This window comes from Furipterus horrens, unplaced genomic scaffold (genome assembly GCF_987537825.1).
Source record: "Furipterus horrens unplaced genomic scaffold, mFurHor1.1.pri manual_scaffold_9, whole genome shotgun sequence".
NCBI classification, from domain to species: domain Eukaryota; kingdom Metazoa; phylum Chordata; class Mammalia; order Chiroptera; family Furipteridae; genus Furipterus; species Furipterus horrens.
The window spans coordinates 20747219-20770688 of NW_028327179.1; the positions used below are offsets into that span (position 1 = coordinate 20747219).

Here is a 23470-nt window from a genome sequence, read left to right on the forward strand (position 1 = left end):
AAATGATATTTCATGAGATATATATACTTGATAAACAAATATGATGGAATTCTATTAAGGATTTGCTGACATTCAAATAATCAGATTTTACTAATCTAGGACGTACCAGTATAAATGATTTTGGTTATAGGTCTTACACGTCTCAGGGAATTTTTCAGGAAAGTAATTTTACCTCCTATCTTATTAAACTGCCTTATCGAAGATGTTAAGGTATTGCTGTGATTTGCCTCAAACCACTTGCAGCAGCACCAGAGACTGGGGTCACACTCTACTTTTTCCACATGGTACATCTGTATCTCTAACTTTTGGTTAGCATTTTGGTTCGTGCTCCGAGGCTGGTTTTGTTTGATTGTTTATGTTTCAGGAACACTTCCCTGGAAGAAGCCATTCCTCCTTTTCCTTGAACTCCCTTCTGTGACGGTGTTTTCCAAGTGCACATCTGGTCCTCCCAGATTCTTACTTCAAGCCTTTCCTGCGTTGAACATGGGTTTTTTCTGCACTAAGGAACTCTGAGGGGAGGATGTGAGATTTAAGCTGAAATCTATGTAGTGTATCTGAACTGAGATTTGGGGATAAGTGTTATTGATTGGCTATTATGTTCTTTCACCACTTTTCTGAAAGTGGACATAGTTCAATTAAAAAATATGTTGTCCAAATAAAATATTTGGCTTTTCTACCAAAATCAAGGCACAGATTTTTCCCTCATGAAATGCTTTGTGACCTCTCTTCTTATTCATTCTTCATGTATATTCAATAAAGTCACAATTTTTAGATCATTGCCACTCTTTCTTTACTATAATGAATAAAAGAATATGTTTATAAGATATAAGTTTGTATTAAATGTAATATTACATATTTTATTTTAAATAATCTGTAAATGGATTAATCATTTTTCAACAATTGTTTACTTTTGTATATGGCCCAGGCCTGATTTATAGACCACTTTTTTCTTAATATTTTTGGCAATGGGTTTTTATGTAAATATGCTGAGAGAGAAAGAGAATGACATAATTTAGTATGTTCAGGTAAGTACAAATTAGATAAAGGCTAGCAAACAATTAAAAATATAAATCTTTTATTTATACACAGTTTTCAAATATTATTAAAACTTCCTAATAACCTGGGATTGAGCTAGAATGTCTCCTATAAAATTGCAGATTGAAGAGGAGAATATATTTCCAGCATATACTGATACTTGAGTATCATCAAGTTTCCAATTGAATGGGAAAACTATACTGAAATATGCATTTAAAAAAATTGACTATGAGTTTTATAAATTCTACTTCAAATAGGTAAAGTAATACTTCTATTTCACTTTTATAAATTCACTTATCCTTTATGCACTTAGTAGAGTTCATTACCAACATGGCTATTTGTAAATTTTAGGCTTCACCACAGAGCTATTTCAGATGACACTTAACAGGTGGCATTCACATCATACATATCCAGGCTGTTCAGTGATGGCAAATGCAAAGAGGCAGGTCCAGACATATAAAAAATATTGTTTTCCTAGACACTTTTCCTGTAAGAGGACACAACTCCACCTGGAACAAGTCCGCAGATGCTTCAAAGTGTAATAAATCCCCATCCAAACTCATTAGCTCTTCCATTTCCTAAACCTACTCCTCCTGTGTTATGTCCTACTCAATTTATACGACTACCTCCTAGATGCCCAAATTATAATTCTGGGTCATATTGTTGCTTCCTTCTGATTCCTTCCCTGCTCTCACACAAATTGATGGTATATGGTCGGTTCCATTATCTCCACTTTAGGCCCATTCTTTCCACTCCACCTTTGATCTTATTACCTTGAGAAACACATTCATTATTATTAGAGACCTCAATGAATTCATCTTATAGAAAGGATTCAAGTTTGCTTCTGGCATTCTTTTATCATAACAGCACATAACCTTGATCCAATTAGGAATTAGGTAATTTGTAGTTGAGTTTATCTATTTGAGACAGACCTATTTCTAAATCATTCTTATTTCAGATCGTAACTCTTTGAGCCTTCCTTAATTATTGAAAACAGAACACTAATTTTTTTCCCATACTCCACACATACTCCTACCCATCGGAATATAAAAAAATTTGGATAGCTTCTGGTCCTTTCAGTTATTTTGTTCCTCTCAGTCATTTAGTTTCTGAGCTGATCCTTAGAATCAGCAAATGGTTTAATGTAGAAGAACCACTAAATTTCAGAATTAGATATGTTCACAGGCCTTCTCCTCAGGACCAGTCTTACAAGTTCTACTTTAATCATTCTCTAATGTTTTCAAGTAAAGGCAATTAAACAAAAATTATTTTTGAGGGAAAGTACAGATAAGTTTAAAATCAACTCTTTTAAATAAAACAACTTTTTGTTGACACTCTTATAGTTGTCTTCCATCCCCCCCCCTTTACCCCCTCCACCGAGGCCCCTACCTTGGCCTTCACTATATTATTTGTGTAGGCCATATATGTTTTTTGACTATTCTCTTCCAGTCTCCCCCACCTCCCTCCCCTCTGAGATCTGTTGGTCTGTTCCATGTATCCATGCCTCTGGTTTTAACCCTTTTTAAATTCAATGGAATTTAGTACATTCACAATGCTGTGCAACCACTACTCCCATCTAGTTCCAAAACATTTATCACCCCAAAAGAAAATTCCATAACCATTGAACAATTGCTTCCCATTGCCCACCTCGTCCTCCAGCTGTTAGAAACCATTAATTTTTTTTTGTCTCAATGATTTATCTATCTGGATATTTCATAGAAATGAAATCATATCATATGACATCTTGTATTTGGCTTCTTTCACTTGCCTAATGGTTTGAAGATTTATTTCTATTGTACTGTTATCAGTACTTCATTTGTTTTTATGGCTAAATAATATTCCACTGTAAGTATAGAACACATTTTGTTTATCCATTCATTTATGGAAGGGCATGGGATGTTTCTACCTTTTTATTATTACAGATAGTGCTGCTATAAATATATGTGTCCAAGAATTTAAGTACTTATTTTTAATTCTTTTGCATATATACTTGGAAGTAGAATTGCTGGGTCATATGGTTATTCTATGTTTAACTTTTTGATGAATCACCAATCTGTTTCCATGGCAGCCAAACCATTTTATATCCTTACCAGCAATGCATGAGGATTCTAATTTTTCCTGTATCCTTGCCAACAGTTGTTATTTTCTGATTCCTTTTTAAAAATAGTAGCCGTTCTCAGGGATGGGAAGTGGTATCTCACTGTGGTTTTGATTTGCATTTCTCAAATGAATAATGTTGTACACCTTTTCATGCATTTGTTGGCTATCTATACTTCTTATTTAGAACAATAGTTATGCCAGTCTTTGAGTCATTTTTAAATTAGGCAGTTTGACTTGTGTTGTTAGTTGTAAGAGTTCTCTATATATTCTGGATACTCTACTGTTAACAGATACCATAACTTAGAAATATTTTCTCATATTTTGTACATCATCTTTTTATTTCTTGGCAGTGTACTTTGATGCATGAAAGCTTTTTATTTTGATTAAGTCCAATTTATCTATTTTTATTATTGCTATTGTTACTCATGGATTTAGTGTCATACCTAAGAATTCACTGCCAAATTCAAGGTTGTGAAGACTCAACCTTATGTGTTCCCCTAAGCCTTTTATGATTTTAGTTCATATATTTGGCTTGTTGATCCATTTTGAATTAATTTTTAATATGGTATAAGGAAAACAATTCAATTTAATTTTCTTATATGTGGATATCCAGTTATCTCACCACATTTTTGAAAAGACTATTCTTTTCCCATTGAATCATCTTGACACTCATAAAAAATCAATCATATATAGATGTACGGATTTATTTCTGGAGTCTCAATTCTATTCTATAAGTCTATATTTCTAACCTATGCTGGAACAATATGTTTTGATTACTATAGCTTTGTAATAAGTGTTACTAATTGGAATATGAGCAATGACTTTAAATGGAAAAACAAAAGCACCCTCCACGAGGGAAAAATATGATAGGTTGTTTTTTATTTTTTACTCAAATGATGCTGGTTTCTGTTAATACCGTTTTCACAAAGAAACTTTGCTTCGGAAGCAAAGGGTTCCGTTGTCATAGACCGGCATTCACAGTCTTTCATATTTGCCTCTCAGATTCCTCCCTCACTACAGGAACGCAGCAGCCGAGTAAAACAAAACGACCGATTTGTTCACAGAACCTGCCCACAGAGCTTTAAGACGTGCATTCCCAACTAACATGTTTTATTTTCACTCTCACCCAAATGTCGACATCCTTTTCATATCCTACCTCGTCTCTGCTCACTTTTCTCAATTTCTGCAGCTCCTATTGATTCTACTATTACATTTTACTGACTCATTTTTTTATGCCCTGTTTATACAACACCATTGCAAGTTCTTCTTGGAAGTAAGGAGAATTTCCTGTTACCCACCCAGATAATGGCCGTAATGTACATGCTGGGGTTCAATGCTTCCTACAGTGAACAGTAACCTTGCAGTCAGAGTTTTCTCTTCTGCAGGAAAGGTAGCACGTTTTGACATTTATTTATTCATTCGAAAATAGTTACTGAGAATTTGCTCTTTATAAGAACTTGGACCAGATTCCAGTATCCTAGCCATAGAGAAAACACATTAGATTGTTTATTAATTATTGTTGTAGGCATACAGTATTATGCCTTTTAATTCTCTGGGACCTATGCCTTTTAAAAATATTATCATGCATCTGCTGTGCAAATATTTTCAATGTTATGGGGGAGGGGACAGTCCTAGTATCCCAAAACAACAACATTCATTGAGGAGAAGCCAAAGGCATCCTTTTCTATGTGGCTCTATCATGCCAAGGAGACAGGCTTTTCACTCTGCTTTATACATCAACACAGTGGAGTTTTTCCAGGCAGGTCAGATCTATGCCAAATTTTCCTCAGTGAAATCTAGAGAACAGGCCTTCCCTATTTTAAGAACTCATAAGCCATGAGGACAGAAATCATCCAAATATCTCCATTTTCAGAGTTCATGTCAATATTTCTTCCAGCTTCCTCTAACTTGCTTTGAAACATGTTTGCACTTTGTGGTGACTCTAAAAAATTAATGAGTTCTGTAAAAGTCATAGCCTATTGTATCTCAGTTCATCCAAAGTTTCTTGGAATTTTAATATTTGAGTCAATAAGCACTCTCTTATGTAATACTTGTTTGCAGCAAGAGTTATAAAAAGAATTTCCTTTAAACTTTTGCTGGAAATTAGAAACAAACCCATTTCAACTTATTTTATATCAATATCTGCACCCTGGTAATTTAATAAGGATTGCAAAAACTTTAGAATGAATTAATTGGCACCCTTAAGAATTACATGGGATGATTAAATATCTTCACAAAGATGGCAATATCAACCTCTGCTGATAACCACAAGAACTACAGTTATGTAAAAAAAAATAATTATTATTCTTTTTAAGACTCTGTTTATGGTAAAAATAAAAAATAAAATAAAATAAAAAACTCTTTAGCAATAAAGACCTAGGGAGAAAAGGAAGAAGAAAACTACCTCAAAGAATTGACAGAACATATAGAAAATATAAAGGAAGATGTTAGACTATCTCCTGGGGCCATAAAACAATCTTAAATAAATTCAGAATATATGTCTTACAAAATGCATCCTTTAAACATTATGCAACTAATGTAAAAATCAATAATGAAAAGATCTCCAGAAAAAAATTCTTATTTTTGGAAAATAAATGACACACAGCAATAACCATATATCAAAGAACAAATTGTAAAGGAAATTAGAAAATACTGTCAACTTAATAAAAACAAAAATATAACATATAAAAATTTGTCTTTATTCTCAGATGACATTTTCATATGTACATAATATCCAGATGCACAAAATACTTACTAGATCTCACTAGTGAGGTTAACAAGGTAGTGGGATGTAAAATATTACATTAATTTTATTTCTATATATTAGCAAGTGGCAAAAAAATGAAAAGTAAAAAATAAATATCATTTACAACAGCATCAAAAATTATAAACTAGGGATAAATATTACAAAATTAATGCAATGACTATACACAGAAGGCTCAAGATTTTTAAAATGTTAATCCTATCTAAATTGACCTTTGGATTCTATATAATGTCAATTAAAATCCTATCAGGTTTTGTTTTGTTTTTTTGTTTTTTGTTTTGTAAAAGTGGCATACACATTCTAAAATTCATATTAAATTTAAAATGATCTAGAAAATGCAAAATAAGTTTGAATAGAATAACAAAGTTTAAGAACTAAAACTACTTAATTTTAATATATTATAAAGCTACAATAATCAAGAAACTGTATCAGTGTAATGATAGAAAAATACATTAATGAAACAGAACACAGTATATAAAACTATGTATACAAATATATAGAGAGAGAGCTGGTTTTCAACAAAGAAGGAAAAGGATGCCAGTGGAGAAAATAGTCTTTTTCAGTATATAGTAATGGAACATTTGGCTATCCAAATGGAAAAAAATATGTATATGAACTTTGATCCACACTTTGCACTTGTAAAATACAAAAGAAATTACTTGTTCCCCTTTGTTAGACAAAGGTATTTTAGGTATAACACCAAAAACACAAAACAAAATAAAAAGTTGATAAGTTAGACTTCATCAGAATAAAACACTGTTATGCTTTCAAAAACCCCGTTAAGAGAACATAAAGATGAGACAGAAACTGGGAGAAAATAAGTCATGTATATGAAATAAAGGATTTATATCCAAATACGAAAAGAACTGAAAGCTCAATAAAAAATTCAAAACAAAAGCAACAACTAAGGGAAAAAAAACAACAACGGGAAGATGGGCAGAAGATGCTGTACAAAAGGCAAATAAGCACATGAAAAGATAATAAGACCACGGTGTGAGATCACTTCATCCCTATGTTAAAGGCTAAAGTTAAAAAGACAGACTATACCAAGTATTTCAAAGGATAGGTGCTGAAACTCTCATATACTGCTGGTAAAACTGTAAAATAGTAGAACTGCTTTGGAAAACAGTTTAGCAGTTTTTAAAAACTTAAACATACACTTACCACATAATCCCGCCGTTTCACTCCGAGGTATTTCCCCAAGAGACACGAAAGCACATGTCATGCAAAAATGTACACACAACTGTTCACAGCAGCTTTATTAGTTACAGCAAAAAACTGGAAACAACTCGCAGTTCATCAACAGATGAATAAATAAACAAATGGTAGTCTATCCATATGATGGATATTATTCAACAATATAAATGAGTGAACTTGATACACACAGCAGATTGGATTACTCACAAATGCTAAGTGAAAGAAGCCAGAAGAAAAAGACCATAGTTCATGCTCTATCATTCCACTCCAAGCACACTTTAGAAAATGTGAACTAATCTGTAGCGACAGAAAATAGCTGTGGTTGCCTGGGGGTGATTGCACGTCGGGACAGAAGTAGAAGGGTATATTACAAAGACCACGACATGGGCGTGACAAATACGTTCATCGTCTTGATTGCGGTAATGGTTTCATGGATGCGTACCTAGATAGAGATGAACAGTGTAGTTAAAAAATGTACAGCTTCTTGTATGTTGATTGTACCTCAATAAAGTTGTTTAAGACTACTTTGGTCTATGTTGCACTTTGAATAAATCTTTTATCTATGGACAATTTTTGTATCAACATGCATTGGTCATTTAGAAAATATCTGTCCCTGAATTATGCTACCAAGCTGATGATGGTCTCAGAAGTTTTCCGAGATGATTTGTTTTTTTTTTTTCATCTTGTTGAATTGGAGGGCTGACTTAGTTCAATGTCTGAAATATATCTCTACTAAAGAATGAATAACCAAAGTTTGTCCATTGTTCTTTGAGCTCAAAATAGTTTCTATGAGAAAAAGAAGTGGATAGTTAAGCTCACAACTCAGTCATGAAAGGGTCTTTTCTTGAGACTTCCATTGTAACTCAATATGCAACAGCAGTCTGCTTCGGGAGTACTTTCCATTTTGTCGCCGTTACAAAGATGTGCACTCCAAAATTGAGAGTGAAAAAAAGTAACATTTTTACCTGTTTCAGCAAGGACATTCTAAAACGCAACTCCCTTCTCCCCGTTCGTTGTCCACTGACCGTGTGCAGCGGGGAAGTGTACACCGATTCCCACTACAGTCGTTGCCAGCAGTTTTACCCACCATTGTTTTTGCACGCAGTGAAAAAGACAAGTCGTGTCTCAGTGCCATTATGAAAATAGTTTTAACATTTTATCCCCCAAAGGTCTTGGGGGACCATGGGGTTTTGTAGACTACAGTTTGAGAATCACTATAAGTTATATAATTAAAAGACAGAAAAATTTTTTTTAGTTATTGTAAAGGCAAACAGTACAAGGAACAAGAACAAAAAAAGCAGTTAAAAATAACCTGGGAAATAAACTAAACAAGTAAATTATGTTCCAAATATGATGTAAACTAAAATGCATGATTTTAAACAGTTGAGTGAGTGTCTTAAGCAAGAATACCAATAACATTTTCCTTGGATAGTCTGGGGTTCTTGACACTGGAACATACAAAAAAGGAATATAATCCCTGCATATTGTTTGGACAGGAGTGCACAGTGTTTATATAGTCATGTAATTCAGATAGTGTTTATTTATTTCCAACCTTTAGAGTGGACACGTCACGCATGACTTGGTTGGGGTTGCAAAACAGACTCATGTATTAGCACGGACTGTGTGAAGAAAGAGCTCGGCAAAGATGGGACGTGGCAGTGCACACTGGCAGGAAAGAGGTGCCAAGAAAGACCAAGGCAAGAGATACCACTGGAAGTTGTTGAACAGGGAACACAGCTGTTAAAAAATTATTCAAAGTTTCAATTGTAATAACCATATGAGTAATACCGCAAAGCCCGGCGTCTAAAGGAGAAGACGCGGAGGACAGTGATGGCAGGAGGGAGCTAAACCTTCAATTTCCAGGGCAAGGTGATCAGTAATTAACTGTGGTAACCAGCGAATCGAGATTAGAGCAAAATAATCACGAAAATAGCTTCTAAGAGAGTTAAAAATATAAACAGTAGAATTCTGTTTCTAGGAAGTGAAACTGAAGTAAAGAGCAAGAATGATGTTTTGCAACATCATGTTTCCTGTGCTGATGTTTTTTTTCCAATAAAAGCAGTCATCGAATAAATGACTATATAAATAATAATATATAACATATACAATATATTAAATAACATGTATTATTTTACAAATATATTAATTATATGAATTGTTTATACTTTAAGTATATTTATGTAGTATGTGATACAAATTTATAAATATAGTTTATTATAAAGTTATACAAGTTATAAATTATATAAATAAATATTTGATCTATGCTTTAACATATATACATAGCTGCCATGATAATGATACCTTGAGTTTTCAAAGTTTGATCCATTTGAGTTTATAGGGCTTCTTTATTCTTTGTGTTCTAATATTTACTATGCTGTCCACCATATGGTAAGTGCTCAATAATGATTGAGTGAATGTGTCACTGCCATGCTATTGCTCTAACTCCACGGAATACTGTGACATCCTTTAAATAATTTCATGTGCCGTAACTGCTTTTCTCCACCCATCCACAGTCAGGTGGTAAGTGTCCTTTTTCAAGAAAGGAAAGGACAGTAATGCTTGTTGAGTGTGCACTCTGCCTCGTGCATCATTTTATTCAATCCTGACAATAATTCCATGTATGAATTGATAGAGAGACCACTGCAGTGACCTTGCATCGCCTGTTGGTAAGATGCCAGGCAAGTGGGAGAATCTCAATAAATAGCCATTGAAAAAAAAAGGTTATTGAAAGATAAAATTATATTCATTTAGAAATAGAGGAAACAAAGCATCAAAAATATTAAGCAATATTTTTACTAAAACCAATAAGTGGTTTTAAAATGTACACCTGGCCAAGCCCAGAGCTTGGGGATTCACACTGTGTCCCAGTGTGGCACTGGGAATAAGCCTGCTGACTCTCATAGTTCAGTATTGTCGGTTATGTTTTCTAAATTGGTCTAGTTTTATTTGATCCAAAAGAGAGGACTTGGTGTCTGACCCTTGAGTGATCTTGCAGAATAATGATGACAATGTTTGTTCCTTCCCTAACAGGCTCATTTTTTGCAGTTACTTTCCTAGACTGTGCTGCAGCCCTATGAATGGCATGCTATCGATTTTGAGTACCCAATTTTCTCATAAAGAAACTTGTGGGAAGTTGAGGTACAAGCGATAGTAGCTATTATGTTTAACATTTTACAACCGACATGAATTTGACTGCCTGAATTTTATCATGTAGCATGTTAAGGAGAAAAAAACTAGGCCTTGACTTAGCATTGACTTTGAAGATTTACCAACCAACTTGGCTCAATCATGACAGCCTAATCCAAATACATTCCATTTTCTGTTAGGTATGACAGTCCCATGTTTGTTTGTTTTTTAAGTACAATAAACACACACACACAAATTCACACACTCACATACACTCACACAGTAGAAAGAAAGAAGCCACGTTTGACCTATAGGTGCTAGCCAAAATGCAGCTTTTGATTTGGTATTCTCTGTACCAAGAATCTGTGCTACACTTGGTAGCCAGATTAATAATAAATGTCATATAAATCCCCCAAAAGAGACTGCTGCCAATTTTGATATAGTCTGCAAATAGTTGGACAAACAATATGAGAATCACTTTTTCAAGGATGTTCTCTTTTTTGTTAGCTTGTTTTACTGTTTTAAGATAATAGAAGTAAATTACTTTGGCTCCGTTCTCAAGAGCATTTTAAATCCAATAAGTGGCTGCTTATTTCATGTTGCTCTCTCTGTCTTGCCTTCTTCCAACTTGCATGATATGAGCTGTGTTGAGTTCAGGCCCAGTGTTCAGAAACTCAAACAGGAAGCATCTGGGGATTCTCTGTTTCGAAGCAGGGATGGGTCAGAAATAGTTTAGAGAGGTGAGAATATTGACTGCTTTCAAAGTGGGATAAATTTCTGCTCCTGCTCAAGTTTGATGGACGTTATTGTCTTTAAGATATTTCACTAATTCCCATTAAGTAGCAAGTAAAAATGTATTTCATGTAAAAATTCTGAAGTAAGTGGGAAAATTCAGTTTTAACATTATTAATTTACATTAAATATATTTAAATATTCCTATTGTTTGAATCAGCCATCATTATTTTAACTTTCCCCTCCCAGATCGGTCAATACGACTACATTCTATCACCTCCTTGGTGTCCCTTTTGGAGTCATTTCTGCGGAGGCACTGAGCACACTCTGTCCCAAGGATGGGCTCACATAATTGTTATTAACAACTGCAGGGCCCTCGAAGTTACTTTTTATCTTCATCACCTTGAGTGTATAGCAATGGTCAAAAAATCTTGTATTTGCCTTGGTTCCTCCGGGAAAGGGGACTTCATGTTGAGAGACCGGCGTCTTCACTAAAGTGCCGGTGGTCCATAACAAGGGCAGGTGTAATATGACAGCCACTCGGTAGCAGCAGGGCCTGTGCTTATGCCAACATGAGACTTTCTTTCAATATAAAATGATCATTTTACATACATTACAGTTTTTTTAAAAAGATTTTATTTATTTTTAGAGAGAGGGGAAGAGGGGAGAGAGAGAGGGAGAGAAACAGCAATGTGTGGTTGCCTCTTGCATGCCCCCAACAGGGGACCTGACCCCACAACCCAGGCATGTGTCCTGACTGGGAATCCAACTGGGAACACTTCGATTCGCAGGTCAGCATTACAGTTTTTATGTTAATAATATTGTTCAGTTTGTTAGAGTTCTCACTTAGAAAAGAAGTTATAAAAGTTATATATATATATTGACCTTGAATAGTTTAGGTACTTTTTTTGACTCCCAGTCTCACATTTGTAAAATGAAACAATGTATACCTCATTAAAAAAAGAATCAATGAGAAAATGAATTGAGTCCAACGTTAGTCCTGTGACAATTTTGAAAATTTTGTCAGACTAAGTATTTATTAAATATATATTTAATTTATTTAAAAATTTAATAAAAATGTTTAAAGAAGCTTTCTATTATAAATATAAATATTCAGTATTACTTTCTATATTTAGATGGTAATTAAAAATAGCAACATAACTAAAATATTAATGTTAAATATATACTAAAAATAACTTAAATACAAATAATAAAAATAATTAGTTTATAAAATGCATAGCTAAAAAAGTCCCTGAATGAATAAAGGAAAATATTAAAAATCAGTTGTCCATGATCTTGCTATTGGACTCAGTATTGCTTTATTAAATATGAAGAAGATATTCTTTATAAAAAAAATCTCAATGTTTTTCTTTCAATATTAATTACATAGGAATTCCAAATGACATGTGTATTCAGCAGGAAAAAATATTTTATCATTATTCAGCTTGTCATTTAAAATTTTAATAGAAGTGGGCAACTATACTGTTCATGAAGAAGAAGTGGAATTGTTTACTAATACACCTCAAGATATGATGCCTTATAAAAAAATAGTATGTATTTGAAGACCTAGAAATATCCAGTATTTCAGAGGTGAAGTATTATGTACATGAAATTTCCAGTTATTTGAGGCATCACAGTCATTTTGCCAAACTTCTCCAGGGCCGCATCCTTGGCTGTGGACCTCTTTGACTTCTGGGTGAAGTCCTATTTTAGGATTATTTGGGTCACAGATAATGCATTTCTGAATTATTTTTGAACATTTATTTTTGTATCTAGCCCAATAATATGTTTCTGAATCCATTGGAGGAAGGCATCCCATACATAATGCATGCTGTGGTGTATGGAGTTGACTCTTTTCTCCATCAGGTGTTTGGGGATCAGAATGAGTTCCTGTTCATTGCTAATCCATCTATCTTTCTGGAGAGGCAAGTGGTGTTTGTTTTTTCTAACGCTATGGTAGGTGTCTTCTGAGAAATGCCTATCAAAATGAGACATTAACTAAAGGATTGCTTTTTTACTCATCAAATAATCTGTTAACTTTAAAAAATTATTTGCCACATGATGAGAATAAATAAATACATCTAATACCAATACACTTAATAAAGCTTTATAATAAAATAATGAAATAGGTGATAAAAATTAAGCAAGGGATATATCGGCAGGGACAATGTGAATCCAGGGGTGAGTTTGGTTTGCCACCACTTGAATCCTATACACTCGCCAGATTTATGCCATAAATTTGGCACAAAGCTGCATATTAAACCATCTGAAGTGGGAAACATGATTAGGTAGGAGATTCATAGCATCCATAAAATTAAATAACACAAATACTGTTCAGGAGAAACATATTATTCTTGGTACTGAAACTAGAGAGAAATTTCTAACCACATGTCCTAGAGAATGATAAGAACTGGATTTATGTCTACAATGAATTGCTTCAACTCTGTTTCATAAAAGAAGGTTCACAGGTCCTTTCAACAGCGGGCAGCAGGCTCTGTGATGAATATTTAGGTAAAGGACTTAGTCTGATCTGCTGGTGTTATTAGAAACACACTTTTGTATGTAGTGTAGAACACTAGTCTTGCCTTTTACATATTTTCTAGCATATGCAAGTCTTTTAGGGTAATTTTTCCCTCAGATCATGGTCATTAATTACCATTACCAAAGGTAGGTGTCCTTTCTTTTCCAAACAGAGAAATGGCCCTATGGAGACCTTACGTTAGACAGCAATCCTCATGTAATACCTGTTCTCAGAGATGTTCACCAGTGTTAGATTAACAGTAATTCTTTAGTAAATTACAATTGATAAACTGCAAGTTGAGCAAATTATATTTACTTGCTCCTGGGCTTGTCATAACCTTTAAAATATTTATTACACAATAGATTACTCTCTAAGAGGCATATATGTTATTTTGTGTTTTCCAGATATATTTTTCAAAATAAATCCTTTTTTTTGCCGAGTATCTCAATAGCTATTTCAAAAAATACTCTTGAGATCTTCAAAATTCTTTTATTCTGCACTGCGCATTTGGATTAATTCCAAGTTCGACTCAAAATCAATCCTATAAAGAGCAAGTTATATGTATTCTGACACTGATATGTGTGCAGCACCTTGAGTTGCTCTTTTGGCACTGACCACTCCTAAAATAACAATGGGATATATTAGCTCGATAGGACTTTTAAAAAATAATTTCTGAAATAGTATTTGTTTTTTATTCTCTGAACTCCAGTGTATGCCATAGATTTCTTTAAAGATCATGTTCTACCTGATCTTTGCCTTCTAACTTGGGGAAAGGACTTTGGCCAAGAGTAATAAAATCTGATCTAAGAAAATAGAGATTGATTTAAGTTACACATGGTGCCATTTTCTAATAAAAAGTATTAATACAAAGGATTCAAAGAGCAAGAGACAATATTAAAATTTTGGCACCACACAGATATCTTCTCTTAAAACTTGCCTTCAAAATAGATAGGAAAAGAAATAATGAAATTCACATTGTGACAACTGTATTCTACACAAATTATGCAGTTATTTATATCTGAAAATATCTGAAAACAATACTGTATATACCAAGTGCTAGAAATCATGCAGAGTACCTGTAACTTGCATGCTGGTGAGAATGCTACATGGTACACACATTGCAGTACAGTTGGTCAGTTTCTTAATAATAAAACATATGTTTACTATACTATATATTAAAATAGGATTAGGACATATACTTTTATTAGTTCTATAATAAGATTATTCATAGTAATGTGCAAATTGTAATATTTTGTTTTGTATAATTCAATTACAAAAAAATTGCCATACAAGAAATAAATATAATAGAAATGATTTTAAATTAAAAATGAGTATTGTTTAAGTTTATGAACATGGCCGAAAGAGTCTGTACATGGAAATCATCTTTATGTTTGGCTTGTAGCTATTCTAGTCAGTGTTTTTTCCATCTCTTCATAGCTTATTCTCCAGTTTTGAGCTTTGAACTCCAGATTTATAGATCCAACTGCTGGAACCATTGCCACTTAGATGTCTACAGGCATCTCACATGATGTTTAAAGCCAAATACCCCAGTTAGTTCATTGTAGTAAATAACTCAATTCTTTCATCTGCTTAAACCAAACTTTTAAACTATGCATGTTCTCTCAGCCATTCTGTTAGTAAACCTTGTCATTTTTACCATCAAAATGTATCCAGAATCTTTCCACTTGTGAAAGTCACCGACATGTAGGGCCTGGACTATATCAGTCATTTCTGAACAGTTTCTGCTTTCACTCCCCGCTAAAGTCTGTTCTTCACACAGAAACCAGACTGATGGTTTTAATACCTATGAAAGATTATGTGACGCTTCTGTTCAAAACCTTCCAATGCTTTTTTTCTGCATTAGTTAGGGCACCATTAGCCTCAAATAACAACTGAAACACATAACGCATTATAAGTCTAAATTTTACTTAATATCCTGATAGATGAGTAGCTCTCTTCAAGTAATCATTCAGAGACCAACACATCTTCCACTTTGAGGCTTTTCATTTATCATCTGGCTTCTACATTTTAAAAAGGTGGACCTAAAATTGCACATAGTCTGTGAACTCATCTATGTAAAATAATATATCCCCCCAAAATCTTAAATATAAGATGTACATTAAAATATTAATGAAGCTCTAATCTTATTGGTGGGGTTGTGGTGACTTTTTTTCTTAAGCATTATATTGCAGATGCTCAAGGCCTGGCAGGTTCAACTTGGTTTGGGGCAGCCAGAAAAAGAGATGAAGAATTGAGGGGATTTCTGACATATTTTTATTCTGGGTACTGGGACATTCAGAGTTTATGCTTGCTCACTCCCACCAGTGGGGGTCCCACCCTCCCTGTATACTTTGCATAGACAAAGCTGACTGCTTGCCAAAATATGACATCAATGGTTATATAATGGTGAGTGCTCTGCATATACGAGTCTCTAATTATTATCTCTAAGATGCTCATGCCCGGACATCGGGCTGAGGGAGCCTGACTGACTCCATTTCTCACACAAGCATGTTCTACATTTTTCTATATTTCTACAGCGAACATATATTGTTTTTACAATAGTAGAAAAACAACTTTTAAAGATGGTGATGCAAGAGGAGGTTTTCAGTCCCATTGCAAAAAAATTGATTCAAGTGATTAAACAGAAGGCTATATGGAGAGGTGTATGAACTGAATTATGTCTTCCCAAAATTTATAAGTGGAAGCTCTGATGCCCCAAATGACTGTATTTGGAGATAAGGCCCTTACAGAGGTAATTAAGGTTAAATGAGGCCATACAGGCTCTTTAGGGTAAGAACTAAATGTCTCCTCATTCAGAAGGTTAAAGACTGGAAATATGGCAGAAACAAGGAAAGAGTGAGAGTCTTCTTTCTTGCTTCCACCTTGATGTTCACCTTGACATGCTTTTCTTAACACCTGGTAGACACTTGACTGCACCAAGAGCTGCTGCTTTAACACAGATTTTCAAAGCAGATTTTATCCCTCTGCTGTGGCAGATGGACCCTGTGATCTATCTGTGGTTGGGACTGGTGGTGAGAACTATGCTCAGATTGACCCACTGTGCTAGGAGTCATTTGGGCCTTTAGGGCCAATGACAGGAGAGGAGGATGGGATTATCTAGCACTTAGGGGAGTATAGAATTTCTCATAAAAGAAAAAACCCATAGACTTAGAAGCTTTTCTGTAGGGAAATTCTAATTTTTCCTAATTGTTAAATTATCCAAAATCAAGGACAAGTTTTCTGACCGGAAGCCCTCTGCAGTAGGCCAGGGGTACTCCCCAGCCTCAAAAAGTAGAAATCACAGATATAATACCTCAAATGGTCTTGTTGTATGACTGGAATAAAAAAGCCTAAGGAGAAGACAACTAAGATAACTATTGCATTTCTAACTCAAAGCAGTCAGGATTTTAAAAAAATGCATCCAGGGACTCATGGGGATTGACTATGTTAAACTGATAAGATAAATCTAAACTCCAAAGTACCACATGTACCTGGAGGTATAATACCAAGGAATAGTTATCACATCTTTTTTTAAGGGAAAAAAGCATAAAAGGACATGTACCCATTGATGGACAAACAAATTGGAAATGAGGGTAGGGAAAGAGAATGCCAGAAGTAGATTAAGGATATACTCTGAGTATTACCTCCTAGGAAATTAAGAATAATTTTAGGTACTACTATTTTATGCACACAAAGAAGTTAACTAGGAATACAAGGATTGGCAGTGAGCATTGGCATCATTTAAACATGCAACTAAATTTAAATGAGTGTAGTATGTATGTTTATTTATTCCAGACAAGTTTATTGAGTTCCTATGATGTCAATTCTTCCAAATCAATTTATATATTTAATGATATTTCAGTTAAAATGCTAGTAGAATTCTTTCAAGTTTAGCCTAAATAGATCCATTAGGACAAATGTGAAAAACAGTTTAAAATTTTGAAAAATAAAATTCATAAATGAGAGATCATTTTACCAGTTACCAGAATTTATTATGATAGTACAACAATGAAGACAACATGCTACCAGCACAAGAATAGACATACGAGTGGAACACAGTAGGGATCTGGGAAACAGTCCAGACATGCACAAGAATGGTGTTGAAGGTAGTGTCTCTAACTAACTCATTGTACGGGAAAAACTGTGATCAATTGATCCAGGGCAGATAGGGAAGGTATAACATGAAATAGTGACTTCACACCATATACATGACTGAACTTCAGGTAAACAACAACCAAGAAATCCTATAAAAATTCTAGAAGAAAACTTAAGATTATTTTTATAGAATTGTAGTAATGATAACATTTATAAGCAAGACCCAAAGGCAGAAGTGATAACATAAACGATAACAGCAAACACAAAGTTACAACTGTTATATGACAACATGTATATGAGATAATTAAAAGAAAATAAAGACTGAGAGAATGTTTGGCACATGCATGAGAGAAATACATAAGATATAGAATGCAATTAGTTTATAAATCGATACAGAAGAATATAATGAAATTACATGCAAAATATATTTAAAAATAAATCACACACACACAAACACAAATAGCTAATAAGTGTAATGAAATCATTACCGAAGTCACTAGGGAAATGCAAATTAAAACAAGATGGCATTTTGAATCAATCAATTGGCTAAAAACTGTAAAAAAATGGTAGTAGCCAGAATTAGCAAGAGTGAAAGACAATTTTAAAGGTGGATTCGGCGGCAACTATCAAAGCATAAAATGTACATATCCTTCAAGAACATAATTCCACTGCTAGGAATCCATTTAATGCACAATTGTGCAAGATATTTATGCCATGGTGTTCATTGATGCATTATATTTATTAACTACAACTGGAAGAATACACTTTATTGCACAACAGTGGAGAAACAGTTAAGTAAATTACGATGACGCAATGGTCCTCTGTTGACTTTTTCCTCAGTTATGTTCTCCCCTTCCTCCTTCCTTGCTGTGTATCTCCAAGGAATGGCCCCTCAGACTTCTGTTCCTTGGCTCTTCTCTCAACTGGCTTTGACTCATTTGGGCTAGTGAGAAGTATTGCTGGGAGACTAGTTGGCAGGGAGAAGCCACAGCAGTTTTTTCCATTCCCTCTCTGCTCCTGCTAGACAGGCCCATGTGATTCTCACTTTCTCTTGGTGACCCAGTCCCTAAGCTCTGCTCACACAGCTGTCCCCTTTTGTCCCTATAGCTCAAGGATGCAAGTGGCTTCCTATTGATATTAATCTCTAGATTGCCTCTTTGTTCCCACTTGGCTTTTTACCTCTTCCATCATCTCTGTAATTAATCCTTTGTATTCAAGTTCCGCTACTTTAAATACTTAAAATAATTTTTTTCCCTTCTGGAACACACAAATACACCTCTGCAACCATTAAAAAAATGCTATATAACTGTAAACTGAGTGGAAGAATGTTCCAGATAAGTTATTGACTCCAAGAAGGGAAGTTGCTATATCTTATATTTAATGTGATCTGTTAGAAAAAAATTAAACTATATATATGTTAAAAGGCATTTACATGATGGTAATAATGATGGTAGTAACAATTTTTATAGGAAAAGCGGGTGTGGCAAAATATCCAGTAGGACAAGGTGTTCTTACAAAGTTGATGAAAGTTGTGTATTGAGCAGAAGAAGTACAGCTACTTTTACTTTGCATACAGCTTCGTTGTTTGCATTTTTTTCTCCTGAAATGCATAACATTTGTAATTTCAAAAAAAAAATTAAAGCAGGTAATAAAACGTTGTGCTCAATCTGATCACTTTTATTAAAAATGTATGTCCATATATATTTTTGCCATGGGAAATATCTGAAAGTACCATTACTTCTGCAATATTTTGAAAGTGCAAATTTGTTTCAAACAGGATTAACATATGAGGGGAAAATTTGAGCCTGCCGTCTATCCTCACACGTGACTTTGTTAGTGAGAGACACCAGGTGAATGTTAAATGTTGCACCCAACTGAGCTGAAAGGGTTAGGAACACACAAAGTGGGCACACGTGCACATGCCTTACACATCAACCAATGTCCTCAGTTCACCTGTGAGTTATGAGCCATGGTATCCATATCTGGTTTTACAACTTATCTGACATTCAGATAAGCCTTTTTCCAATACTCCGTAATTACTCACAGTCTGTAACTCTTCCAATGCCCACTTCAGTTCTTTTTCAAGACAAGGCAGCATATTTATTGCAGTATTTCTCCATTTCTTCATGTAACAATGCATGTGTAAAAATGTGCTACCACTTTTATTAAGTTCTGATTTGTTTTTCTCCTTATAGGTCATTACAAAGTTTTTGAGTATTGTATGCTAATCCCATTTTACATAAACCCAGTGGTTTTTATTGCACAGTTTTGCAAAATATTGTAATTTTTAGCAACACATAAGTCACATGATAGCTGAACTGATTATTTCTCTGCATAGTGATTTATTTCTTGCTTATTTGTGGTTTCTAATTTTTCCCTAAAACAAGACTATATTAATAATTTAATTACATTTACATAAAGATGCTTTAAATAAAAGAAAAGGTGGTAGCCAAAGGATGATTACAACTATTATAGGTGAACATTTGAGGTATTTAAAGTAATGCAATCAAGTGCCCTCTAATATTACCTCGAAGAAACAAACAACTAAGCTCCTCCCAGAAAATGGAGATAAGGTCTCACAGCCACATCCAGGGAGCATTTTCAATCAGATAGTTCCCTTACATTTTAACAATCAGATGTGACTAGTCAAGGTTCCATTAAACAATGAAAAAACCATATAATAACCCAAGTGCTTCTACATTGGTTTGCAAAGATTCCAAAGCTACCATCATACAGATCCAGAAATATACCAGGGTAATATACTCAGTGCTTATAAACTTCCAAGCTTAGTCTTGTTAAATGAGATTAGAGCACCCCTTCCTTTCAGGAAATAGTGACTCTGAGGGGAGATGACAAATTTGAACACCCTGTGAATTTCAAAAGGGAGGAAAAAAAGAAATTTTCTTCAGGTGATTTGAGTCTTGACTTTCTGCCCACTTATTCAGATTGAAATTTCACCTGTTAACACTTTTTTTTCTTCCCCTTTCCAAGGAGGTATTATGTGTATTTCTTTTGCTTGTTTTTCTTTTTTTTAAACAAGTCCCTCTACCTATAGTCAAATTCCACTGTTTATCTTTGATTAGGGCAGGATTGCTGCCCCTCCTTCCCCCACCCGCCTGGTTTCTGGAACAGCTCCCACTGAAATGAACTTTGAACTCATTCTTGGTCCCAGTATTTTCCTGTCTCTGCACAGAATCTGCTGTTGGCTGTGTTCTCTTTGGAGCTTTGTTTCTAGCCGTTCTCTGACAAAGGGCTTGTTCTGTGAAGCACATCCCGTGCTCTTCGTCCCGCCTTTGGATTCAACCACGAATCACAAATACTCTCCAGCTGGGAATCAGACCAGAGCAGACATGGAGAACCCAGAAGCCCAACACGATGTTTCAGTTTCCCAGGGAATTCGCATGATGTTCTATGTGATGAAGCCCAATGAAACGTCATTCCAAACCCTAGACGAGGTGCCCGATTATGTAAAAAAGGTGAGACTATCTGGAAAAAGCTGCTGTTTCTTTTTCTTAATACGTTAAACACATCTTCGGGTTTTGTTTACTTTCATTCTTCAGATTATGAACTTCTAATGAAAATAATTCAATTTCATAAAGACACGGAACAAAAGTAGAATTTCTACTTGTATTGAATTTCCATACAATATCCATAACTATCTTCTCTTATCAGACTCCCTTCCCCTGATATGTCACTCCAGAATATGACAAAACTTTTAAAAGTTTTCCTGGACACAGTAACATTACAAATTCAGCTGACAAAAGCTGACATTGGTAAATTCTGTAACAATCTTGTTTTTAAAGGGTAAACGTGTCTACTACCTCCCAGGAAACTATTTCCTCTTTAATTTGGTAGCATAGTTTTGAAGAATGGACACACAACTCACTGAGTCCAATTCTGACTTACTAACTTTGAACTTGAACCAAGTTTTATTTGAAACTCTGAAGTGTTTAAAGGCACTTTTCACTTTTGGTTCCTGGCTATGATTAGAAATGGAAATATCCAGAATTAGAACTTGAATACTGAAGTTCCCCACCCTGTCAAAGTTGTTCCTATAACACTTACTAGTTCAGACAAGAAATAGAAAAAAAAAAAAAGACATCAGAGAATATGTTCTTGGGAGTTCAGTTTTGAAAACTTTAAAAATTATGATCAGCTTCCAAATGAGTGAAATCATAACTTTATTTATAAGAAAAAATGTGATACTTACATCTTTATAAATCATTATTTTTTATATTGTAACATCAAATCTAATCCAATATTTGCTCATTGGTAGTGGAGCCTAAAAACACTTATTATGTAAAACAAAATTATAGCTGAATGAATAAATCCTGAATGATGTTTCAAACACTTAAAATGAACCTTAATCTTTGAAATACTCAGAAATATGTTCTTTGTTCCTACAGCTTCAATTTTGTCATTCCAGTAATGCTAATACCAAAAACTAGGATTGTGTACATCCTTAAGGACTCCCTTTTAAAGTGAATCTAGCTCAGTCATATGCAGATAATAGACTTGTGGTTATTGCACTTATGCTAAAAATATATATTTTTAGATTTAACTTGTAACATGTCCCTCCTAATCTTATTTTCTTGGTGCGATTACCACTGTATCTGTTTATATTTTATTTCCAGATTGGTTGGAAGAATTGGAGCACCTGCTTAGTATAGGTCTGAAATAATCAAATTTATTTGTTAGGAGAAAATGCTCCTCTAGGAAAGGTGTCCACCTTCTCTTTCTATGAGATGTCCCTCTGGACCTCCCACTTCTGGGATGATTCATTAGGAAGTGTGCGAGAATTTCATACCGAGCAAAATAACATTTCTTTTCTGCAATTTCCTTTCCAGGCAACTCCATTTTTCATTTCGTTGATGCTGCTTGAACTAGTTGTCAGCTGGATTCGCAAAGGGATGCCACCAGGCCGTTTGGATGATGCGTTAACATCGATATCAGCTGGTGTTCTGTCTCGGCTTCCAAGGTGAGTTGGTTAGTAACGCTGAGGGAATTGACTGAAATTCTTAAATATGATGGAAAATAAATTTATTTTCACATACATCTCCAAAGAATTCAGTTACTATCATTATTTTAAAATTTGATTTTTCTTCCCATTCATTAAAAAATATCATTCTAACTATTATTTATCTTGTTTCCTGAGTTCATTGGTGACCCCTTAAATTTTGTGTCTGAAGAGTGTGCTTCATTTGCCTTACCTTAGTCCCAACCCTAAGTTATGGTCTAGTTATCTATTGGAAACATAGTTTTGCTTCAGGAAAATTCACAGACAATAGCTATCTGGTGTGTAGACACTCCCTAGTCAAAAATCCTAAGTGGAGTCCCTGTCCATAGGCCTACCTCATTTGCAGCCAAATATTTCCATAATGTGAATCTGGTGGAAACTCTTTACAGGTTCATATTGCCTGAGGATAATGCAGAACTCCCTTCCTGAACTGCGGGAGCCTTTGCTTCTGGTCCCTTTATTGCTATTCCCCCTTCTGCAATATTTGTTCCATCCATATACTGTTTCTTTCCATTGCCCAGAGGCCGTGTTTCTCTCTACTTGGAAAGCCACCAACGTAGCAAACTCTGATTTATTTCTTAAGTCTAGGCATAGACTTCTCTTGAAGAACCATACACTTCAGCAAATTGTATTCGCATTCCAACCCTATGTTAGAGCCCACTTCATACGGTCCCGTGGAATCTGCTGCTTACCCTGGATGTAGAATTGTCTCATGATACTCTCACCTGTTTTCCTCACAGCCCTTCCTGCTAGCTTGCATGTAACTTGAGATAAAGGTGTTCTTCTTTCTTCACAGTATTAACTCCTATGTGTGGAAATATGTTGGTACATGGTAATTGTTTTCTTCTTTTTAAAAAAAAATTAATATTCTCATAGTGTTATG

The 23470-nt window shown here is 34.5% G+C and overlaps 1 protein-coding gene across 2 annotated transcripts in view; it reads left to right on the plus strand.

The window, feature by feature from the left end:
* The first annotated feature begins 20761 nt into the window (after nt 1–20761).
* AGMO (alkylglycerol monooxygenase) overlaps nt 20762–23470 on the plus strand; it is a 299845-nt gene continuing 297136 nt past the window's right edge. The window contains exons 1-2 of one of the 2 annotated variants that reach the window (XM_090287822.1): nt 20762–21046; nt 22418–22548. In XM_090287822.1, the coding sequence (XP_090143948.1) occupies nt 20921–21046; nt 22418–22548 (257 nt within the window). In that variant the 5' untranslated portion in view covers nt 20762–20920. The remainder of the gene's footprint in view (nt 21047–22417; nt 22549–23470) is intronic. The other variant, XM_090287821.1, reaches the window with a different exon arrangement.